The 24,442-nt window shown below is 36.0% G+C and overlaps 3 protein-coding genes across 9 annotated transcripts in view; 1 reads left to right on the top strand and 2 right to left on the bottom strand.

Annotated features, from left to right (window-relative positions):
• Window positions 1-1,617: 1,617 nt before the first annotated feature.
• LOC108967248 lies at window positions 1,618-12,283 on the top strand. Its single transcript, XM_018930538.1, has 3 exons — window positions 1,618-1,754; window positions 11,462-11,642; window positions 11,696-12,283. Exons 1-3 carry the CDS (start codon window positions 1,618-1,620, stop codon window positions 12,281-12,283), a joined length of 906 nt encoding a protein of 301 aa, XP_018786083.1.
• A 235-nt stretch (window positions 12,284-12,518) lies between these two features.
• LOC108967256 (putative nuclease HARBI1) lies at window positions 12,519-13,867 on the bottom strand. Of its 2 annotated transcripts, XM_018930549.1 has the most exons (4): window positions 13,696-13,867; window positions 13,191-13,630; window positions 12,971-13,142; window positions 12,519-12,906 (listed from the first exon to the last, which is right to left on the bottom strand). In XM_018930549.1, the coding sequence occupies exons 2-4, from the start codon at window positions 13,338-13,340 to the stop codon at window positions 12,530-12,532; spliced, it is 699 nt and encodes a 232-aa protein (XP_018786094.1). In that variant the 5' UTR covers window positions 13,341-13,630; window positions 13,696-13,867; the 3' UTR covers window positions 12,519-12,529. The 2 variants fall into 2 exon arrangements, with proteins under 2 accessions (XP_018786094.1, XP_018786095.1); XM_018930550.1 differs by having other exon boundaries at window positions 12,971-13,115; window positions 13,191-13,867.
• Window positions 13,868-20,001: 6,134 nt separating this feature from the next.
• The window catches only part of LOC108967263 (transcription factor mef2A), a 140,946-nt gene continuing 136,505 nt past the window's right edge, over window positions 20,002-24,442 (bottom strand). For 5 of the 6 annotated variants that reach the window (XM_018930568.1, XM_018930564.1, XM_018930565.1 and 2 more), the window contains one exon: window positions 20,226-20,873. In XM_018930568.1, the coding sequence (XP_018786113.1) occupies window positions 20,226-20,873 (648 nt within the window). Of the gene's footprint in view, window positions 20,874-24,442 lie in introns of all 6 variants that reach the window. The other variant, XM_018930569.1, reaches the window with a different exon arrangement.

Raw genomic sequence — 24,442 nt, 5'->3', positions numbered from 1 at the left:
CAAATGGTTATAGTACGAATCTAAAGATGTAATGCTTAAACTGGATGTAACTTGCTTGGATTTTTCTGACACACTTAGTTAGAGGTATTGGACGAATTAAAAGAAATATTGAACCCTGAACTATTTTTATCACACCATGCATATGATGTCAACCGCCTTTCCGCTCTAACCCCAACCCAAAGAGACTATGCAAAGTATATGTATGTATATCTACGAAGACCTGTCGTATTCATGTGTATACTATATGGATGTGTGTAAGTTGATCTCTTTTTAACATTGCAGTGCTCGAGTTCGCATTGTCCTTCCTGAATTACCATTAAACTCGCCAGCATTCCCTATATTCACTTCTGCTTGCTGTGCTGGTACTAAATCATGAATTATTAACTTGTTTTTCAAACAATAAATTTTCGCATTAGCTGGAATGTCTTTCCAACGCTGGACCATTTAAATAGTCATTGTAAGCGAACGCGCTTGGTTGGTAAACAGTAGGTATATCTCGCTTTTCGCCGCAAATGATAAGGACATTTTATTGTGCTTGTTGGCTCATAATGGCGAATTTGTGCTTTTCATTCACTTTTCTACAAATTTATTACCTTCTTATTTGAAAGCATGAATTGTTAATGCCAAGCTCTTAAAAGGCAATAAAGAAGTACTATTAAATATTTAAATATATATGTATGTGCATACATAAGTAAGTCTTGCAATGATGAAACTGAAACTATATACTCTTAAGTGCGTAAAGTGAGTATATGCATTGCAATTAATTAAAAATAATCTCGCTCCACTTTCTTAAATGGTTTTAATCGCTTATCTGTTGGGTAAAGAAATTACGTCTCTCCGTTCAAAAGATAAAATACTTATAATTTAAGATCTTCGAAAAACAAAAAAAAGTTTTAATTCAGTCAATCGCTTGGTACCTATAACTCACAAATTCATTGAGGCTATTGCCAGTTTCGGCTGGCTTCTGGGTTGTCGAAAGTAAGACTCCCGAGATAGTTCACGATCAGCTTGCAAAGGATGGATAATGGTTTTTAAATTATTCCACCTCATCTTTTTTCATACTTACGTCTGAAAAGATTCTTAGTCCTATCGCATGAAAGCCGGTTGGACTCTGTCCAATAAAAACTACTAAGATTGTGACTAGATGACCTTTGAATGAATGAATGAATAAATGAACATTAGGAATGCACCGCGACCTTTGGTCTATTGTGCCCTCTCCTGACTCACATTGACTCGCTTAGCCCCAGCACTTTAATGAAGTCCAATAGACTACCTGGTGCTAGCGAGGCAATGCGATCCCTATCCGGAAACATCATTCCAAGGGCCTAAGTTCTGCGTCTACAGACTGCTATGCAGTCGATCAGGCTCCCTGTCGCAGAACCGGCAGCTAGCACAAGAGGATATGCCCTTGCTGGTCAGATGCCTTTACAGCTTGCAATGGTCGGTATACCATGCGCCTAGCAGCCTGAGCTTGTTCCTGGGAGGATTTAATACAACTTTGAACCTTCTCAAGTTGTATCTTCCCATTAGCAACTTGGCATGTCTCATACCATGAGTTTGTTGTCAATGCTCCTCTCTGCCCACTCCTTCTTCTTCGCGGAGCAGCTCCTTCATGATATGGGGACCCACCCCGTAAAGGATTCGGATCCTACCATCTTGGTGAAGACTGTGGAGCGGGCGAGCTCAACCGCCAATTTCTTACCGGCTTATGGCAAATACTTCTGCCTGGAAAATGCTCGAGAACTCTCCCATGGGTATGGAGAACTTAGTGCGTGGGCCCACAATCCCTGCGCCGATTCCATCCGACATTTTCGAGCCATCGGTGTACCACCTCAAAGTGCTGTTTCTCAACATCAGCTCGAGGTTGGAGTCGTTTCATTCATCTTTACTGCCGAGGGCAGCTTTTTCCTGAAGTCAACCATTTTGGTAGCGTTGTCCCTCTGGAGAAGGGCCTTTGGCACGAGACTACCTCCAGTGCTACCGTTGGACAGGTGCGCATTGCACGCGTCATGCAGACACAGGCTAGCCGCTGTAGCTTCAATAGCTTTGTCTTAACCGAAGTACACTATTGTGGCCACCGCCCCATATGTGATTATCGGTCTCACTATCATGGTGTACAACCACCTAACGATCCTTGGCTTACAGCCCTACGACTTTCCCGCCAACCGATTGCACACCATTAAAGCTTTTGTCGCCTTGACCAAAGTCAGGTTTACATGCTGTTTCCACCTCAGAGTGGAATCTAGCATCAAACCGAGTTATTTGACACTGTTGGTCATACCAATCTCACTACCCGCAAGTGTGAGATTTCTAAGACCGGAAAGGGACCTACGTCTCCTAAACGGAATTACGGTCGTCTGGGAGCGGTTGATACTCAGTTCAACCTCCCTACACCACCACTTCGCTAGGTTAAGACCTCTTTGGATTAAGTCACAGAGTGTCCTCATATTTGCCTTTGTCTATAACTACGTGTCGTCCGCACCTTTACTATGGGTAAGATATTAAGTGTTAGAAAGTAAGATGAGAACGAAAATCTAACTTGCGTTATCTTTCCGATGTATGTGGCACAAGGGGGCTCCTTTTTGCTAGTCATCGTTTACCAACATATCCGCTATCATTCCTCTTAATACATATAGTGCATGCCCCAATAACTGACCACAATCGATTAAATTTTCAGTTCTTATAAGGAACATTGAAATGATAAACTTGTACTAGATACATACTCCCCAAGTGATAAAGAGCATATACGATTTATTATATGAGTACCATAATGTACCATAATCTCTCAGATCAATGCCGTCTTTTCTCTCACTTATTAATTAAACGGACGTTTCGAATATGAATTTAAGGCCTAATTTTAAAACCAAGACTGAACATAACTATAGCACTAAAGTGTTGAAATAGCAAATAAATTTGATGTAAGTATATACATACACATGGTACATTATACATACATTTCGATTAATATTTTCAACAACTGTTGGATTTGTTGGTGATGAGTTGATTAGTGTTGTAGTCTGGTCAGTTAGATAAACAATAACGAATGAATATGGTAGAGAAAACAAAAGTCAATTGACACAGTTGATTAAAACGACAATAGGCAATTGTGCACCATGCTGAGGAAAAACAATGTGTTCAAACAATAGAAATGAATAAACGCTTTCATGCTGAGGATGTTCATGTAGACGTACACAGGCTGGTCCCCGACAGTTGCTGGGAATTCTGCAATGTTGCAAAGCAGAGTTGATAACATCAGACCTTAGAAGGGGCTTTTATGGGGCTGCATCCACAGTGAATTTTAGAAAATGGAAAAAATCCTCAGAGCCTTCTTCAATTCATCTTTTATATCCTCAATTGAGTCAAAATGGCGTCTTCGGGGTGGTAGTGGGATGTTGCTGAATAACTGGAAGTTACACGAAGTTAAATCAGGTGAATGCTGGGTTGCGGTACGATATTAGTTGAAAACGTCGCGAAATGAATACGAATAACCAATGCAGTAGGAGATGGTGCATTACCGCACTTCTTTGTTCAATAAATTCAGATATAATAAAAATCGAAGAATCCACTTTTATCGCCTCACAAATCGACGCGTATCTCCAATACCAATAAATATTTTGACGTGAAATTTAGCATAGATGTCACTAAAAAATTACCGATTCGAAAAGCACGCGAATGATAAATTAAAAATTCACCTTTCAATTTGATCATGATCAATTGCTTCTGCATTAGTCTATAAATAATAAATAAGTAACACTTAAATAACAAATGATTAAGTTTTCTCAGATACATTCACATACGGATGCTTTTAATTTGAAGGAAATGCTAGCATGAAATATCCGGTCAAAATTATTACTTGATTTTTATATTCTCGAAATATGTTGCTACATATGTAGTTTTGGTCACTTAACGGTGGTTCGTATCACCTACACCTAATCCAGATAGTTTAGTTATAGATTTGTCACACTTACAGTAGTTTTTAACAAAACCGTTAATATGGGAAATGGGTGGGCTTAAAATCCGAGGGGACATAGGGAGGTAATTTTACATATAAGTTATCGGGCTTTTTGCTAGAGCTCCGAAAAAAAAGTGGTTTTATTTTAATTGGGTCCGTACGACCTTCTTTATTAAATGTTTAATTGCAACTGATTTTACATTTTATACTTAAGCTAAAAAGTAACCTTAATCTACCTGTCCCGTAACTTGCAATTCTGTGGAATTGCATAGTCTATATTAATTATCTCATCTTTTATTATATTTAATTTATATTTATTTTCAACAGCAATATTATGTTGTACAACTTCATTTGTTTGTATTATTATTTTCAATTATATTATTAATATGATTTTCTAATATTATTAAGTCGTCGTGGTCAGGATTTCCCGCAATCCATTTCCAGACTGTTCCTAATTCGTTTACTGATTTCCTAAATCTCTTTGKYTTTAGTCTATTTAAGTATGTCTGTGTCAGTTTTAGTTCAATAATGAGGATAGGAAGGAGTGGGTTTTCTTCTTTAACTTTAGTTCTAATTGAATTACTTAAATTGTTTAGTGCGTTCTGGTATTCGTCTATGTCCACTTTGTGTATCAGTCGGAATCTTCCTGTTTGAATTTTTACTGGTCCTGTACTAAATGTGGCTAATTGTGAGTTTGTATAGTCTATTATCCTAAAGTCAGCGCACACTACAATTTCTTTTCTATATCTTGCTGTTAGTTTCGAGCCTGTTCGTTTATTTATTTTAACATATATCACTTCTCCTGGGGCATAGGTTTTTATTGGATTTCTAGTTTTATTGTGAATTTCTAAGTCTTTCATCTGTTGTTTTYTTAGTGTCTCGATATTTTCTCGTCTTGAGTTTTCATATTGCTGTGGGTCTATTGAAAMGCGTCTTCCAACAAAAGTTTCTATTGGTCTTTTTCTGGTTGTAGAATGTATTGAGTAATTATATTCGTAGGTGCAACGATCTAAAAGTTCTTGAAATGAGTGGTGGGTGCGTTCGGTTTGAAGACAACGCATAATTTCAGAAAGTGTGGAGTGAAATCTTTCGACTTGTCCATTGACTTTGCTAGCGTAKGGGGGTGTTTTGAAAATGTTAATACCAAGTTGGTCTTCGACCATAAATTGTATTGAAGCTGAGTTTAAAGATTTTTCATTATCTATAACTATGGTTTTCGGTACACCGAAGGAAAAAAGTAATTGTCGCAAGGGTTCTCTGATATCCTCTATTGCTTTTAATTCTATTAATCTAACGTGGGCGTATTTCGAAAATTTGTCTACTGCGGTAAGCACAAGATTTTTCTCTGTACTGTATATATCAATATGAACTATTTCCCCAGGATATTGTGGAATAGGGGTTTCAAGTAAATGTGGTTTATTAGGATGACGATCGTATTTGTTTTCTTTACATATTTTGCATCGTTTAATTATTGCTTCTATTTTTGCTTTCATTTTTTGGAAAATAATATTTTTGTATAAGTTGTTTTAAATTTTCGTCTCAGTTTCTATGTGCGCGTTTATGTTCTTTTAATATTGTTTCGTTTTGAATATCTTCGTTCGTAATGTCATCAACTTTCATCTGAGTATATCGAATTTTATAATTGGAAAAATGGATTGGGTATATTTGTTGAATTATTCGCATTATTTCTTCGGAAGTAAATATGCCATTTATCAYCGAAGGGTTTAAGTAACGTTTAAAAAGTGAAATTAGGTTTTCTGAGGAACATGTTTGTTTAATTATTACATGTCTATGGTATGTAGGAAACAGTATTTTAAATAGGTAACTATCTTCGTCTCCTAAAGAGATCCAAAGTTGGTTTTTGAAAACATTTATGGGTACTTCTACGGCTGGAATTAGATGGTCTATCCGCCGGATGGCTTATTCATGGTGTCGTTTTCACCCCCTCTGAATCGTCGAAGCCCATCTTCCGCAGTTATTTAACTCCTTTTTTACACGTCTTTAACTGTTGAATACAATATCCAAACTAATCATCTATAGCGTCGTTTTGTAGGTTATGCCAAGACCTTTCAAAGATGTATAGTATTGCCAAATACGAGCTCTGTAGCGCCTTATACATAGCCGCGAAATTCAAAAGACAAAAAGGCGGAAGGGAGATAGTTGACAACCTATAATATTGAGTTGATGTGTAAAACGTCAAATAGAAGATCTTAATTGGTTATTTTAGGGATATGAGGTTAAGACCAAGGCCTACGCAACTCAAATAATCTTCAGCGGTTTGTTAGTCAATGGTCAGTATTACTAGTAGTATAATATAAAAGTTTGAAAACCTTAGCATTACGTCATATTATTAAGAGAAATAGATGCCCTTTGAGTTTCATTAAGGTATCCCACAACAATAACTCTATAATGATTAAAGTACTTAAACCTGATCTTTGAAAATCCTGATATTAGTTATATGGGGGCTCAAGGGCAAGTTTTTACCCGATTTTATCCATTTTAGTTACGGGGATCCTTCATAAGGAGGATATTATGCTCATTCAATTTTATTAAAAGAATTCACATATTGGAGGATGGAGTCATGTAAAGAGTCACGGAAGTGGGAAAAGTTCACTGATCGCCACTCACTTTTGGGTGGCCGGAAACTATTATTTTACATACGGCTCAAGTAGCTCACGGCTTCCGGTCCTAGACCAAGTAGCCTTTGGGTAGCCAAAGAACATCCGTTTGAAGGCAAGCTGTAGTGAAAAGGCGTACAGCTGCAACCGAAACCATTGGTTTTCGGAAAATGCAAAAGAACAGCTGGTAAGACACCAGTAAAGATGAAGATGATTTAGTGCTTCGTTGTAAACAAAGTGCAGATTCCTCTCTATTTCTCTAAATCGGTTAAAGATCTAGCTTTTGTTACCGCGTTGACTCCGATATGTTCGTGTATCGGCATCGACAGAGAAATGGTGACGATTATTTTGACTCGCGTATAAGTTACTAAAATCGGCAGCCTAAAATACTTCATCGTGCTGTTTGAAAGAACACCAGCATCGGACACATACACCTCTACATCATTCGACAAGTAAGGTAACAATACTGAGTTCTGGCGGAATTATGGCAAGTCATACTCTAAATCATCAACACTGTCATCTTCAATGGAATTGATGGCCTCTTCTAAGCCCAGAAAATTGTTACTGGCGCTAAATTTTCCAGAATTGTCATAGTAATTATTCGGATATAACCACTACTTGCATTTTTATTAATATATATGTTCCAGCAAAATATGTATGTAAATCATTTATTGTTTATTGGTCCGCAAATAAAAAAGTAAACTTCGCTTTTCGCTTTACTTCAAAAGCAACATAAGTCATTTTTCAACAACCAAGAACTTTTAGTTCATACTTCGTGTTTTTTGAATCGGTAATTTTTTTTTGCCTGTAAGTTGGTAGTACTGTTAGTGACATCTATGCTAAATTTCACGTAAAAATATTCATTAGTATTTGAGATACGCGTCGTTTTAAGAGGCTCTAAAAGTGGATTCTTCGATTTTTACTATTATTTACTTATTCGTGATCATTTCGCCACATTTTCAACTAATATCGTGCTGCTTGGCTATTCAGCAAATTCACATTACCACTCCGAATACACCGTTTTCACTGATGATATAAAAGCTGAATCGAAGCAGGCTCGGTTGGCATAAGTGTATTGCAGCAGGAGGGGATTACTTTGAAGGAGATGAAATGGACAAAATTCCGATTTCGATTTGATCACAGTACTACATACGAGCCGCCACCAGAGACAGAAGCATTTCATCTGAGGGAATACCTATAAATGGTAGTGATTAATTTGTATAAAGGAATGCTTATTGAAACATTAAGGGTAAGGTATTTTCCTAATATAATATATTTACTTACTAATATCATATATTTACATACTAATTTCAAAAAGTTTGAATAAATGCACTTAATTAAGAAAATAGCAAAAATAATTAAAAATAAAATAATAAATAATTAAATAAATTTCATGAGTTTCAGGATTCGCACATAAATGCTCGTATTCGCATTGAGCTTAACTCCTTCACGCTTACGATCAGAACCATCTCCAAAGTTTGGAACCCGCCGCTGTACAGCTATACATATATATGTAAGTAAAAGCTGCAGCGGCAGTGGCAATTACTATGAAACATTCCTCAGCATAGGTTTCCTATCGCGCAAATCTAAACAAAGGCGGATTCCATGCTAAGCGTTGAGGATTCAATTTTGACGGCGCATTGGGCGTAAAATTGTAATTTTTCCGAAAATTTTCTTGTTGCGCGATGTTTAACGCTTATACGAATTGATTAAAGCATTATTAATAATTCAATTCGTTTCGCGTTTAATATCTTTTGTACTAATTCTAGGATTTAAGTGAGAATTTGAGACTTTTTTGATTTTTAGAGATGACCCGACGGCGTCAACGCTAAGCGGTAAAAACACGCACCGTTCAACGCTTTTATTGTTATCCATTGATCATTGAGAATTGTTCACCCAACGCACATACATATGTACATACATACAGAAATGTGTAATATAATTTATCTATTAAATGCTTATTTTCCTCTGCGGTTTTGTTCCATAATCCTCCTTTTTAATTCAGTACATTATTTGTAAATATAAATAACGAACTTTTTGTAATATCATAGAAACCGTTAGCCAAAATCTAAATTTATATAATTTATAGGCTTTTCCCCGTTTCGCTTATATACTTTTTCCAAATTATATTTTTCGGTGTTTTCTCATATGAAAACTACAAATTAGTATCTAAAATTTTTTGATTTAACATTTGGCCTTCATATAAGTAACTGTTCTCATAAAATTAGTTAACAGCGTCATCTAACCATCCGGATTGAGCCCACTCCGAAAATATTGTGGACATTGCAAATGTTTGCGCCACCTACCAGTGAATAGTGCAGTTATGAAATTCAAAGGGTTCGCGTTCAGGACATCCTTTGGAATTAGATAATTTGCGTTTGCGGTCTCAACGATTTTGAAAATGACACGTATTTTCGGAATATTTTGTCATCTAATTTTCTTGTAAATAGATATTAAGATTTATTTAACAAAAATTTAAAAAATTAAAAAAAAAATCTATGTAGTAAGTGAATCATATTACCGTATGATCTTATTTCCATCACGCTTAGTCACTCTTTCATTGTGATCCTCTGCTTAGTTTTGTCAGTGGTATGGTAATTTTGACATTCTTCCTTTTTGCTACAAAATATTCTTAATAAATATAATATAATTTAATAATAATATGATTTTTTTTTAATATAATATAATAGGAATTGTTGACGCAAACGTAAATAGGGAGAAAATTCGTTGTGCCTATTTGTAGACTTTTTACACATTTCTCTCTTTGCGTGGTGTATTTTGCTTTTAGGAGTTTATTTTTCGATGTTCCCTATATGAAAACTAAAATTAGCACTTAAAAGAACAACATTTGCATCCTCTCTATTCGTTAACATATTTCGAATATAGATGTCGCTAAATGTCGTACTTTTTGGATTAACTTATATCAAAACCACTTGGTGCTACAAATTTTTCAGTCAGAAAAAATGTTCTAAACATTTCTTCTTTCAAAAAACCAACCCAAATAGAAAATCGAAAATAATGGCAAGAAAGACATTTGTGCTTATATAATTGACATTTTGATTTTCGAAAAATATTAAAGTATATACTCCGAACGGATGATGATCTCGTTTACATTTTCGAATGTTATCTTCAGAAGGACTGTTAGCAATGTCGTCACAAATCTAATACAACCAACGTGCACAAAAGTGACTCTTTTTCATCTTCATCATTCTTGCCCGGTACCCAGATAGCGGACATACGGCTGTGCATTGAACTTTTTAGATATTTAGCTTTACATTTCGTTAATTTCAAAAGATTCTCCTATGTGATTCTATTTCTTTCTCACAAAAAGCTGTTATTTACACGAGTTTTGGAAAATATTGTAAAACTGGAGAGCTCCATAGAAAGAAAACTTCAGGACGAACAAGAAGCACTAGCTTAAGAGACGACGTTGCTAACTTAAGAACAAGTTTACAAGACCGATTTTAAAACGTAGCCGAAATTAAAACAGAGCTGCTGAAATCATTTAGTAATGATATTCTAACTCCAACCGCGCAAAATGAGCCTAACGGAATGGGAATGCTAAGAAGAAAATCAGTAAAAACGCTACTCGTGACCAGAAAAAGTAAAGAAAAGCAATAGAGTCAGGTTACAAATACAAGTAAATCAACCTGGACGCAAACCAGATGGTTTTTTGACGAGTCGAAGTTTAACCTTATTCGCAGAAAATTGCACTCTTAATGCTGTGAAACATTCCCTCTATATAATGGTAACAAGAAATACAATACAAATCGGACTTAATTTCAATAATAGAGAGGTCAATGAGCGTTGAAAAATATATAAATATTATAATGGAAGGCGGCCAAGCCCTATGTTTTAGGATGATTCTGCACCTTGCTATGATTCCCGCTCGGCAACTTAGATATTGAAGATTTTTCACTCTTTCATTTTGTTTAAGTTAATTTGTTAATTTTGACATATGAGATTAGGAGTTTTAAGGAACGTCTGGGTATTACTTCATTGCATCGGTCATCAAAAAGCGGATCTCAATCCAAAGAGAACGAATATTAAATAATGTGTGAATTTATTTGTTTAAATGAGGCAATGCTATAAAAAATGATTATATAAAATGTTTTGTTTTATTAAAATATTAATGTCGTCACCATAACTTTGAAAAAATTCCACTATTTTTGAAGGGAATGAATTCAACAGTGTAGGGGGATTCTCTTGACACAAAATGCAAAAATCCTATAACGAAATATGCAAGGCCAAGAGAGCACCCATTGCAGAATCTAGCGGTATATGAACGGCTGATTCGGTCAATTTATGGAGTACGACTCAATTTTATACAGCTGTAACTATTTTTCAACTTCCCCGAATTTATTAGTTAAATGAAGCTAAAAATCTCACCTTTACAACGTTACATGGTATGACACAATGTGATCGCTAGCACTGGAGATAAACGACTGCAACGACAAAATACGAAAATGATTTTTTGACTATGCGATATTGGGAATTCCATTTATTTTGACTTTTTATCTGGTTTTAAAGCGTTTATGTTGCATTTTAGCTCCGAACATTACTGAAATAAGTCCAAACCTTGGTTACTAATCAGCCCTATTCTGCATTTCTACTCGAATCGAAATTTTCTCCGATTGGCAACTTTGGTATTCTGCGTTTCGATTCAACTTCGAAAATTCCAATTCTATGAATTCTGCATTGCGATCGTAATTACGTTTTTGTACGTTGAAGTTTTGTTGGCGGAAAGCCGTTATACATTAATTTTCGTGCACTTGAATAAGATAATTTMCTCAAATAYGTAAGTRAAACTKTATGATTATAGTTGTAAARGGTATAATGGTGGTGTCCYTGGTTTTTTGTACTTTAATGATGTTTTTTGATATATTTGTAGGTCAAAAACAACAACACCAGAGCAATATGAAAAATTGGCTGATATAATGGCAACCAAACGAGATATTGCGCAGGGCTTCCAACAGCGACCGAAGGAAGAAGTGAAGGAGTTTTGGGAGAAAATTGCAAATGCCCTAAATGCACTTGGTCCACGATCAAAAGACTCCAGTACATGGAGAAACGTATTGTACTACTGAAAATACATTTTTTAAATACTTCAAACGTGTTGTTACAGGTGTGGATTGACTGGAAGTGCTATATAAAACGCAAGCTGTCTGCAAATAAAAAGGAGATTATGAGCACAGGTGGAGGTCAATGTCGCTTGCAACGTATAAGCCCACTTGAGGAGRAGGTTATAGCTTTGACGGGGTTGGAAACTTGTACAAGTGGAATAAGATGTGCGCGGGATTATGGCGATAGTGCGCAGGTACAAGACGTTGCCCAAACCTCCGAAATGRACATTTCCGCATGTTCGGAGGATCGAAATGAAATTCCTTCATGCAGCAGATTTAGCAGCCAGCGCAGAGAAAGAACTGATAAGGAGAGCGCTTCTTCCTTACTCAACGAACAAATTGCTCTCCAGAAACAGTTTTACGAGGACACCAAAAACCATAATGAAGCTGCAGTTAGTAAAATGGAAGAAATGGTGACATATTTACRTCGCATGAATCGTTCTTTAGAATGTATGGCGGACACCGCATTGAAGCAACTACAAGAACWGAAACGACACAATAAAATTAAGGAAGAATTGGTAAGGGAAAAAGTGGAAATAAAGATGCMGATGCTAAAGCTAGATCCAAATTATAAATCAGATTCGAAGTAATTTAGTAAATAACCTAAATTTTGTACCTAAACTTTTTTTTTTAGTTTTTTGTTTCAATTATCTTTAAGAAAGAAGCTGTGAACTGAACTGCTGTGAATGAACTGAATTCAATTTATTACCTTTAAGTAACAAGTTGTGAAATGCACTGAAAGCAAATTATTTTTTTTAATATACGAATAGTATATATACATACATTTTAGAATTTAATAAAGATGTTTTTATTATTGTACTCGTTTCTCAAATTTATTAAAAAGTAGAGAGTGTATTGTCTCGAATACGATTTGCTATGGAAGTATAATCGGGGTCACTGCTTTGCTCTTCCTCCTCCTCCTGACGGCTTTCAAAATTAAATTCACTTGCGTTCAAATCTTCCACTTTGTAGTAAATGCAAATGTTGTGGAGGGCACAGGCAACGTTTATTATTTGACTAACTTTGTGTGGTGAGTAATGTAGTGCTCGTGCACCCAACAAGCATCGGAAACGGTTCTTCAATACCCCAATAGTCCGCTCTACTATATTCCTTGTTGTGGTGTGCCGCATGTTGTAATTACTTTGCCGGCTGCCTTGAGTTACAGATCGATACGGAGTCATTAGCCAAGGCTGCAATGGATATCCCGCATCACCTGTTAATAAAGCGAATAACTATTCAAAACTTATTTTAACAAACGTATATATGTAAATAAATACCTAACAGCCACGCGTTTCTTTCACCTTCCCGATATCGCCGTTCCATATGCGATCTAAGCTTGCTTAAGCCCCATACATGCGAGTCGTGATTGCACCCAGGATACCTGGCATCAATGCTTTTTATACTCATTCTGTTATCGCACACCTGAAAAGTGAAATTAAATTGATAAAACTAATGAATTTTGAATTATGGCACTGAGGCGATGAACATTGTTCTCACCACCATAGCATTGATGCTATAAAATCCTTTTCTATTGTAATATAGAAACCCCTCTTCAGATGGCTTCACTATTTTTATGTGCGTACCATCAACACACATAATTACTCCTGGGAAACTAGCCTTCGCATAAAACTCTTGCTTCGCTTGCATTTTTTCCTCTTCACTCTGGTCAAATTTGATCTACTCACGGCAAAGCTTTCGTTGCATGACTTCGAGAAAATGAGACAGTGACTTTGACACAGTTGACTGACCCATTCCGACGTTATAATCAGTACCAACTCCATGTTGGTAACTGCCTTCCGCAAAATATCTCAAAGCAGCCACTACGCGATTAAGCGGAGATAACGACGTCAAAGTACTTTGTTGAGTTTCTTCTGCGAAAGTATCTAGGACATATGTACTTGAAAGCGTCCTTATTAAGCCTAAAGTTTTTTTTGAATCTAAATAAGTAAATCAATGAATTAAGATATATCTCTTTCAAGCTCAATTTCTTATAATTCGTCACTCATCTGAAATGGATCACACATATCTCGCAATCTTCTCCTTCAACTTTTGCGTCAGCATTCTCGTATGCGTTGCCGTCCTCCTCAAGAAATATCGCCGCAGCTATCGATTCCATTACGCAATTATATGTATATTTAATTTATTTTATTTAAGCACCAATAGCTTTTTCCACAAATTTGTATCTGTTTGCTTTATTTTGTTTCAATTTCACACATTCCAAGGCAAACAGCTGACTTCGAAAGAGCTACAGCTCTTYCTCTTCTTCTTTCAATCCAATCGTAACTCAGAATACCTACTTTCGATTCAGACGGAGCGTACAGCGGGAACGTAATCGAAATGCAGAATAGGGCTGAATATAAATTAGTAAGTATCAAATTTGATTGTAAAGAGGGATTCATTTCCTGGTTCCCTACTTAAAAAAACAACACAGAAACTTTAAATATAATGGATAATTTTTGTTATCATTCAATATCATATCAATTTTTAATTAACTCGTTCGAGCATTTCGAATGGTAACTTGCCAAAGACACACTCTAAGATCTGAAGTCTAACGGTATGATATCACACGACCTTGGTGGCCAATCCACCTACCCAAACGGGAAATTATCTGCGCCCCGAAGTATTATCTCAATGAATCCATTGTCTGATGCGATGTGTAGGTGTGGCCGCGTGTTGTTGAAACCAATGTCGCCGAGATCACTAGCTCCAATTTCAGGCATCAAATAGTCGTTATTCTGGCGCTATATCGGTCGCCATTGACAGTTATGTTCTCACCGGCATCATTTTTGAAGTAATATGTATGATCCCAATGGTTCACAAACCATCTTTAGATGAAAGGACTGCTCTTAAATATCTTCAGGTTGCTCTTCGTTCCAAATCCACGATTTTGCTTTTTTACATAACCCAGAAGCCAGAAATGGGCCTTATCTCTGAACAAAATTTAGATCGAAAACGTCGGATCTTCTTGGAACTTTTCAAAGAAGGTCAAATGACTTTAGTTTTTGCACAAGCTGTATTCTGTACGCTTTCAATTTAAGAATAAAATGCGCCAGCATACGTCAGCTCGAGTTGCTGGGAACGGCGGTGAATCGACTCTCTACGGTCTTCGTGCGCACTCTCAGCTACGACTGCCATACTTTCTTCACTGCATGCTGTCGGTCCAATATTATCGAATAATGAATGCTGGGTCTCAAGATGGGTGATGGTGATGGGAATAGTATGCTCAGTAGCCCGATTATGTTGGCCATAAGTTAAACGTGAATTTTCGTAATAAAGTTGAACGATTTGTGAACGTTGTTCAGGCATAAGTCTTTCCCTAATGAAATGCCAAACAATATTGAACTAAAATAACATGTGAAAAAAGGCTATTCAAATCCCCTACTTGGATTACCCGTTAAAGCAATCAGTTTCTTCAAATAATGCATATTATATTCTTATGCAATATTTTATTGCCCTGAACAGGATATGTTAAGTTTGCCACGATGTTTGTAACAACCAAAAGGAAACGTCAGATACCCTATAAAATAAATATACACCCAACTCTTTTTTTTACGCGTGTTTGAAGTTACTCGGTTGAAAAAAAAATGTTTTTTTGTAAAAAATTTTTAATCTTGTACGGTTTCTAAACCACTGTCTTGTAATTATGTTTGCTGAAATGAACATACATAGTAGTAACTGCGAAATCTCCTTATTCGATTTGTTCGCTGAGATTTACATTGCTGAAGGGGTATTCTACTCTAGAATTTTGAAAAATTCGATTTTTTTTCATATATTTAAAGTTTAGACCCTTAAGAACATATCCTCCAAAGGATTTTTAAAAACTAAAATTATTTTAAGAGCTACAGTTACTTTAGTGACGCAGTTCCTAGGACGGTAGGTAGGTAGACTCACTTTTTTAAACGCGTTTTTCTCGAAACTACTTTTAACCACACGGTACCGGTATCTCAAGTTCTATACAACCGATTTACTAGAAGTTTTGTGTGAACCTTCTCCTTAATCCTTTGTTTTTAATATTTCTAAAAAAAATTCAGGAATTTCCAAAAAAAGCGTAAAAAATTATTTTTATTTTCAGGCAGTCGCCATTTTTCAAAAAAAAAATTTTTTTCGTGTTCCCTGAAATAGGGACTATAGCAGCATCTTTACTGATTAAGAATTTCTTTTGATTTTTTTTCCAGACCACCAGGAGAGTGAAGATCAATGTCACCGGGATGCGCCATTTTTTTTTACACCTGTCTCTCCCCCCCTCTAATTATTTTAATTTTTAATATTTTTTTTTGTAAAGATATCAATAAAAACACCATAAGAAATGGATAGTAAAAATATTTTTGGTTTATTTTTTAAATAAAATTCAAAAAACTGCCCAAAATTTGATTTCCAGAGTAGAATACCCCCTGAAATGGATATCTCCAGCGGTGATACCGACTTTAGTCCAGTTCCTCGCAACCAATTGCGCTTGTTATCAAGTGGCGACGAAGAATTATGTATGTAGCTATCTAAATATGTTTTCCTTATTTCTATTCTAATTTTTCTGTTCTTAATTCTGGATTAACAGATTTCTTTTGGTTTTGCTTAATCTATCAATTTTCCACCTGCATGAATTATGTATTTTAAGTTTTAATGCTCAATAAAATACAATTGGTATGTATATCTAAAATTTTGTAGTTTTCAACATTTTTACACGGTTTTTCTAAGCAAATATGGTTCTTATTTCATCTTACACGGTTTTCAGATGACATGGAACGTATCCTCCATTTTACTATAGGAAACGCCTCTTTTTTACACGGATTTCTGAACATCGGATCGGTTTTCTAAGGAACCTTTTGTATTTGTGTAGGGTATTGGAAAATATATCTCAATTTCTTAATCCATGTAAAGAAACACGTATGAGCTTTGATTCCTTCTGGAATATACTGAGCTGGCATTCTGTCGTGGCAACTCACGCAATTTTTTTAACAAATCTTTTACCAGTTTGCTTTGCATATGTTTGCGCATATATGTATATACATATATAAGAGTCATAAATCAACAATTTTGAGGGCTTTTCAATTAAACTAATTCCAGCATTCCCATCTCACCGAGCAGCGAAGGTGTCAATGCTTTCAAGCCACCAATTGCGACGAAACGAAGCACGATGATTTGAGTTAATTGCTCATTACTCATTACCTGAGGAGCGCGCCGTGGGGGCATTGGGAGTGTTGTGTCGTTTAGGCAAACTGTTTGCCACCGAGAGGATACTCAAAGCTAGAGTAGTTGAAGCGCGTCCAAATTGGCGCAAATTGCAATTAGTGCTATTTTCCAATTACTTTTACCTGCTCGATCCGCTAAGTGGCGCACGTTTCGTTTTGACTGTATCCTCAAAAGAACCAAATAGCAATTAAAATGAAAATAAAACAACTATTTTAGCCATTTAAGGGTTGATTTTCTCTTTGCGCTGCAATTACACACAATCACAATTATGATTTCTGCTTTTTTTGTCACAGCGCAAACAACTCTGGTGACAGAAGGCACAAAATATGAGCAAATGCAGAAATAAATGAGGAAACGCTTTACTTTCGCTCACTTGAGTTGGCTGGAGTGCTGTTTGAGTTGCGGTTCGCAGCGCAGCGGGTTAATAATTTTGCCAATGCCTTTGTGGCAAACGTTTCACATTGGCTTGCAATTAATTTAAGTTAATTCCATATATGTACATGTGTAGGTATGTTTATATTTACATAAATATGTACATATACATATTTATCTTATGTCACCGCCAATTTTACTCAGTGGTTCAAAATGTTGTTGCGTACTTAGGATTACATGGCTGACATAGAAAGACCTATGAATTTGCATATTTTTTATTGATAATAATATTTTAATTACAATGGCCACATCGTTATATTCAATGTGTGTCTGTGTGCGCACATTTTGTTTTAATATTAATTATGCTATGCATTTCTATTTATTAACATTTACTAATTCGTATTTGCTTTATATTTGTAGCTTATTAACTCTGCTTAATGCTATCGACTTTTTCTCGTTTCTCATTTCTCTATTATTAGTTAAACAATTTTATTCATACTCTTTTAATAATAAATGCTTAATGGTATTGATTCCTTACTTATTACTTAAAATTTATATCGTACTGTATTATTAATATGTACGTCCGTCACAAATTGTAAGTTCTACACATTTCGAAATAATCTCAACACCACATTTTTACAGCTCTGTGCATGATGTTCTATCAAAAGACTTCAACAAAACTAGGTTATTAATACTATTTATTTTCCTTTAGCCCAATGCCGTGTCAAAACTTTAAAGCAAATATTAAATTAAAAAAAAAATAAAATTTAAATAAGTGAAATGTTATTAATTTAAACTCAACTGTAAGTTTCTATGTGGCTGCTTAAACTTCATGAAATTTTTTTATTTTCACGTCTTAATGTAAATGTGTAAGGGGTTAGGCCTGTTAAGAGATCTAAAAAAGAGCCAAGCTTTGACAAATATTTCTCAGAGTAAGGAAGCAAGAAACGGATCATGAACCAGCTACTAAGTTTATGTTTTTTATATTCCACGGCAGCTGTGCTAGCCTTCGGATCCAGCTTTTTAAGAGGGCCTTTACGGCCGAAGCTGATTCTAAGGAACGTTATAAAAGAAAGGAACCCAAGGCATCAATTTTTCGTTAAGTGGTGGGTTTGAAAAAAATTATTCAATTTGTGATCGCAATAATAGAACACATTAATAAATAATGTTATTGCAGAGCCACAGTTAATTTATTCAAGTGGTTACGTGGAAAAGTCTTCGATTTGACATTATAGTTGATTTATCAAGCTAAAGAAAGTTTCGATTTTTTTAAATCCCATGCCGGTCTAACTCCTTAATCAAAAGTATCTCCCACCCATTCTTATTTGTGCGTTAAACTTACAAAATAGATGCTAGAAAAACTAAAATATTTAACAATTTTTAAAGAAGCATGCCTTATGATATCCTGACAAATGTAAGCGCATATCTGCACATTAAATATACCTTTGAACATAATACTGCAAGCAAATTCATTCGCTCAACACTTTTTTTTTAATTTTTCAGATTGACAGTTAAGATGTTACAGTATTGTTCAACCTCCTAGGGAATCTTATCCGCGTTGAGCACTGTTTAGAGACTCGTTCACAAATGAACCTGCCAACTTTGTCTGAATCCGTCAACTTTGTAACACTTTAATATCTATTTTCACTTACATATAATTTTTACACATTATAAAATCCACCTCAAACCAAACCAAGGCCTACACTTTTGTTTTGCTACAGTCCTGTAAAAAATTCGACCTTCTGCTTAAGTACTTCCATAGATTTTTCTACAATTACTTTTATATAGTGAAGTATTTGTTAGATATTCGTTTATTTAATATATGCAGCTATGTACTAAGATTCTAGAAATAAAACCGTTGTTGTCAAATATTCGTACGATTTACGGTTATCGCTGAAACGCATACATTTGTAGTATATACACTGAAACAAAAAAAACTTGTACAGATAGATGTTTTGACTTTGAATGGACTTTTCTTTTAAACTATTTTAGCTTTTAAGCTGTAGCCAAGAACAACAGGACCAGAATCTTATACAGTTTTCGTATTTGTATAAACATTTTAACAATTATCTAAAATAACCTTGTTTTGGCAGTCAAAAAAGTCGGATTATCAAGGAACAAGGCGTTGGAGAAACGTTTTAGAACTTCTTGCTTTCGCACGATTTTAGAGCGTATACACTACGAAACGAGCCACAATTAGCGAAGAGAAATATACAAAACGTTGCCTATAAAAAGCATATACATCGTGATACCTAATTTTCAGATTCTGTAATTTTTGCCGATGAGTACTGTTCTGTCATCGACAGCTAAACTCAACTTAAATGGTAGCTACGATTTCATTCAGCACAACAACCCGAAATATGAGCAAGTACATCTCCTGGTTTTACAGAAAATTCTTGCATTCCATGAATCAAATATTGCAAACTATGATAGAGAGCAAAGGAGCACATGCAAAGTATTAGTTTTCCTTAAAGAGTGTTAAAATGCCCAGCTATGCAAACTGCAGAATTTTTTTGTTTAAAAAAAATGGAGTTAATTTACATACATATATGTGACCTGGTCTACGAAAAGGGAGTTAGCGTGCGAAATGACTTTTTGGATTCTATCACGTGAAAAAGTATCTCATCTTCAATCCGAATCAACTAAAAAGTGAAAATGGATTTTTGACACCTAAGCCCCCGTTCCATAGACCAGGTCACATATATATTTTTTGAGGAAAACTGTGTCTTTAAAAATAAAATTCATTTAAATAAGCAAAAAAAAAAATTGTTCGTCATTTTATTGTATGTAATTTGAAAATATTAAAATTTATAAAAAGGCATTTTTAACACTTTGGATGCATTTCAAAGGTTTCAAACCATCTCCCTGTACAAGTTTTTTTGTTCACTGTAAGTTCTTATGCTTATAACCTCGCTTTTTCCAATTCTAGTTCGTCATGGACAGGTTGAGTTCCTCACTCTCGACGGATGGTGGTCAAAATATGACTGTGAGCGGACGTCGGAAATCACCGCCAGCACCAGTTACGCCGGGTCCGCTACCCGAGCCAATGCCACCCAAACCGCCGTTGCTAACCACGCCACCACCCAATCCAACGGCGGCTCCCCCAACTTGCCCATACTGTGCGTATTGTGAATAGTCAAGTTGTGCGTCCGTTGGCGAGTGTAGATGTGGCTTAGAATCCGCCACACCAATTGGAACTCCACCACCGGCGCCACTGCTGCTGTCTAAATGCGGTGTATTGTCGCGTTCGTCCAGATTGTTATTCGCTGTTGTATGGTTGTTATTATTGTTGCTGTTATTCTGGTGTGAGCTGCCTATACCTAGACCATTGAGCAAGTGTTGCTGTTGCTGTTGATGCGCCACTGCAGCGGCAGCCGCCGATGTGCCATGCTGTTGGGCACCGTAGATTTTCGAAATGTCAAAGGCATAGTTGGCAGCACGATCTTGATACATTTTGGAATCGAAATATGCCTTTGTAAGGACGCTGGGGTCCAAGTAGGCGCTGTAGGCGGCACTCGCTTGGGCAGCTTTCGAGGTCTCGTACAGCGTGCCAGCTGTGGCTGCGGAGCTCAGGTACGAGCTGCGATCTAGCGCGAATTTCGGTACATCCATTTGGCCGGTCTACAGAGAAGACAAGAGAAAAAAAAACAGAGAAAAAGCTTAAGTGAACCGTTAAAATAATTGTGTGGTCTAATTCTATAAACATTTTGATTTGTTCCAACCACGATAACAAGCGACTTAAATGAAAGCCATCATTCTGCACCCGCAATTAAGCAATGCTGAGGGAATGTAAACATGCCATACAGGTTACCCGCCCTTTCTAACGGCCCTTCACACAGCTACGGCACAGGCGAGGCGAGAAGACTGTAATTGAATGCAGTTGTAATCGCATTTGTTTAAATGTTTGCTTTTCAATTCAAATCTATTGAGAATCCTATTATTACATTTCACGCTCGTTTTTGTTTTCCTTTCGGTTGATTGTGTTTTGATTTCTCCAATTACAGCTTACGGAACTGCCGAACGGTAGCCAAACAGTCTGTAAGGGTGGATCGTTCTCAGGCTTTGCGCTGCACTTTGCAACATATGTGCTTGAACTGAATGAAAGCAGGGTAGGGGTGTTTGAATTTCCAGAACGCTTTAGGGTATAATTATGTTGTTAACGCACTCTTTTATTTTGTGTAAATAGATGGTGTGTAAAACTTCTGGTAAGATTTGGCTATAAATTTAATTACCAGCGGCGCATTTTCTATACAAACATTGTAGTATAAAAGTTTTACAAGACTGCGAACTAAATCTTTTAATATGCTCAAGGCACTATCAGGTATAAACTCAACCAAAGAGACTAAAATGGAAAATATCAACCAGAGAATCGAAATTCTTTATATTAGGGGGTTATGAGGGAGGGGTTATGAGGTTTAGACCAAGGTCTGGGTTAAGTTAATTCATTTTCTGTTGTAATCCACATAATTTTCAAGGAAACTTGTCTATTTAATTAAAACTCACCAATTACCAATCTGTACGGTGGAAAGTCGGAAATCATATATACATACATATGCCAAATTTGGGGCTAGATAGAGGGACTGGCTGATTGCATTGATTTAGGCATTACTTAGATATACTTGAGAACATATTTTCAAGCGATTTTATACCTAAGTAACACAACTTTTCATTGGTGCTTGATTTGCTTACTCAAAGAATCAGTTGGAATTTAAAATTGTGTTGGATAGGAAGTAGTGGTTGTAGTGGGCGGGACTATAATCCGATTTCAACTTACTTTACACTTTCGATTGTTGATTTAGCTTCAGTGGTTTGGGAGATATGTTTGTACATCTCAGAGTACGGGACCATGCCCATTTTTTAAAATTTGTTATAGAGTTTTGTAAGTTTTGATTAATGGCGCTTTGAGGACGTGGCTGTGGGCCAATGACGCCCCTCTATGCACTCGCATTCACTTTTTGCGCAGTAAAACGTGCCATAACGGTATCTCAATTTGTACTGAAGTTATAGCTTGCACAGACGGACGGACAGACATGCATCCGGATGCCAACTCGTCTCACAATCCTGACCTAATATAAATATGTATATGTATGTATAAAAATACAAATTCCTATGTATATCTGTCTCGATTAGGTTTAGGTGATAAGAACAACAGTTATCTGAACAAAACTGTTATACCTACAAATTGATTCGATTGAATCTTTTATTATCAAGAACGGAAAAAGGGATGACCCTGTGTAGCAGTATTTTTGTCGCAAAGTTATAGATGGACTAGTGGCATATAAATATGGTTCTGAGATGGCCATAGTATAAATGATATTATTCTCATTAGTCTGTCTGTCTGTATATATACGAACTAGGCCCTCAGTTTTCAAGATAACGTTTTGAAATTTTTTATACGTCGTTTTCTCTTCAAGAAGCTGCTCATTTGTCGGAACTGCCGATATCAGACCACTAAAACATATAGCTGCCACACAAATTGAACGATCGGAAAGTTTTCACATTTCACAATATTTTCACAAATGTTGGCACAGGTTAATTTCTAAAGCAACAATACAATCTCCGAAAAAATTGTTTAGATTGGTTAACTATAGCATATAGCTTCCATACAAACTGAACACATAGTTACTAACAGAAATGCACCTGTGAAGGGTATATTAGCTTCAGTGCAGCTGAAGTTAACGTTTTTTCTTGTTTTTCCCTGACTTCGTGATAGTCCTGCGTTCACATGTGGTTTAGCCCCCATTTTAATATAACATTTGATGATTAGATTTTTTAGTCTCGTTACGGTTTCAGTTTCGTATTACTTGATATTTATCCTCGAATTACGACGCACACATATGCAGAACGGCAGGAAGAACCTTCTGTCATATAAGTTTTACTTTTCTGTGCTTGATTTGTTTTCTTGAAGAAGAATAAGTACTGAACTTTTTTCTTAGTTCTCTTCAAGAAATAAATTTTTTTTATTGTCTTATTTAGTTCTATAACATCTCTAGAATATTGTAGATACAGCTTTGAAAAGTTGAGCGCTCGAGGTCAGCTACGCCATCATTTAAAACGCGTTTTCTCGAAGCTTTATTTTCAAAGTCGGTTGTCAAGATTTCTCTGAAAATACTAAACCGATCTTTACCAAATTTTTCACAGGTCTTCGAGATATAATTTACAAGTTTTTGAATGAAGGATGTTTTTTGTTCAATTACAACCGTTTAAACAAAACTAAAACGTCGAGATATTTTCACCTAAATTTAATTTTTTTTGTGGAAACGTCTACAAAAAATACAAATTTGATTTTTTTTCTCTTGTTTCTAATACCTACTTTATTTCCTTAACTAAACTTCGTATTTTTTATACTCTCGCAACAAAGTTGCTAAGGAGAGTATTATAGTTTTTTTCACATAACGGTTGTTTGTAAGTCCTATACCAAGGTGATCAGGGTGACGAGTAGAGTTGAAATCCGGATGTCTGTCTGTCCGTCCGTCCGTGCAAGCTGTAACTTCAGTAAAAATTGAGATGTCATGATGAAACTTGGTACACATATTTCCTGGCTCCATAAGGAGATTAAGTTCGAAGATGGGCAAAATCGGCCCACTGCCACGCCCACAAAGGATTGCATTAGGGAGGGGCATATTTGGTGGACATTTTTCTTGGAAAAGTGGGTGAAATCGGTTCACAACCACGCCTTCTTCCAATATAACGCTATTTTGAATTCCATCTGATGCCTTCTCTGTATAATATATACATTAGGAACCAATGATGATAGCGGAATAAAATTTTACACAAATATGGTATTTGATGCGAGAGTATAAAATGTTCGGCCCTTTCTAAAAATGTTAGCCCTTTCTTACTTGTTTTATTTTTATTTTTGATGATCTTGTAGAAAGTTTTTCTGTCGGAGGCGCCTGGTTTGCGAGGGACTGCCGTAAATTACGTCGTAATGGCCGAGGTTTGAATATTTTCCTTTGAAAATTTCACAAAATGTTTATAAAATTTAGGCAGTGCTCGACGAATCCCTTAGCCAAGTGAACTAAGATATACTGAGATTACTCATCGATCTTCTTACCGAGGTGTGCGGTTTGTAGAAACCGGTTGCACTACTAGCGACTTGCATAGGTTAACATTTCAAGTTATGCATTTTGACACAGATACCTACCAAACTTTCTCTGAGTGATATTACTATTTAAAAAAAAAAAAAA

Source organism: Bactrocera latifrons, unplaced genomic scaffold (assembly GCF_001853355.1).
Source record: "Bactrocera latifrons isolate USDA-ARS-PBARC rearing strain unplaced genomic scaffold, ASM185335v1 scaffold_181, whole genome shotgun sequence".
NCBI classification, from domain to species: domain Eukaryota; kingdom Metazoa; phylum Arthropoda; class Insecta; order Diptera; family Tephritidae; genus Bactrocera; species Bactrocera latifrons.
The sequence above is the reverse complement of the archived record's forward strand: the minus strand, read 5'-3'. Positions and strand labels throughout refer to the sequence as shown.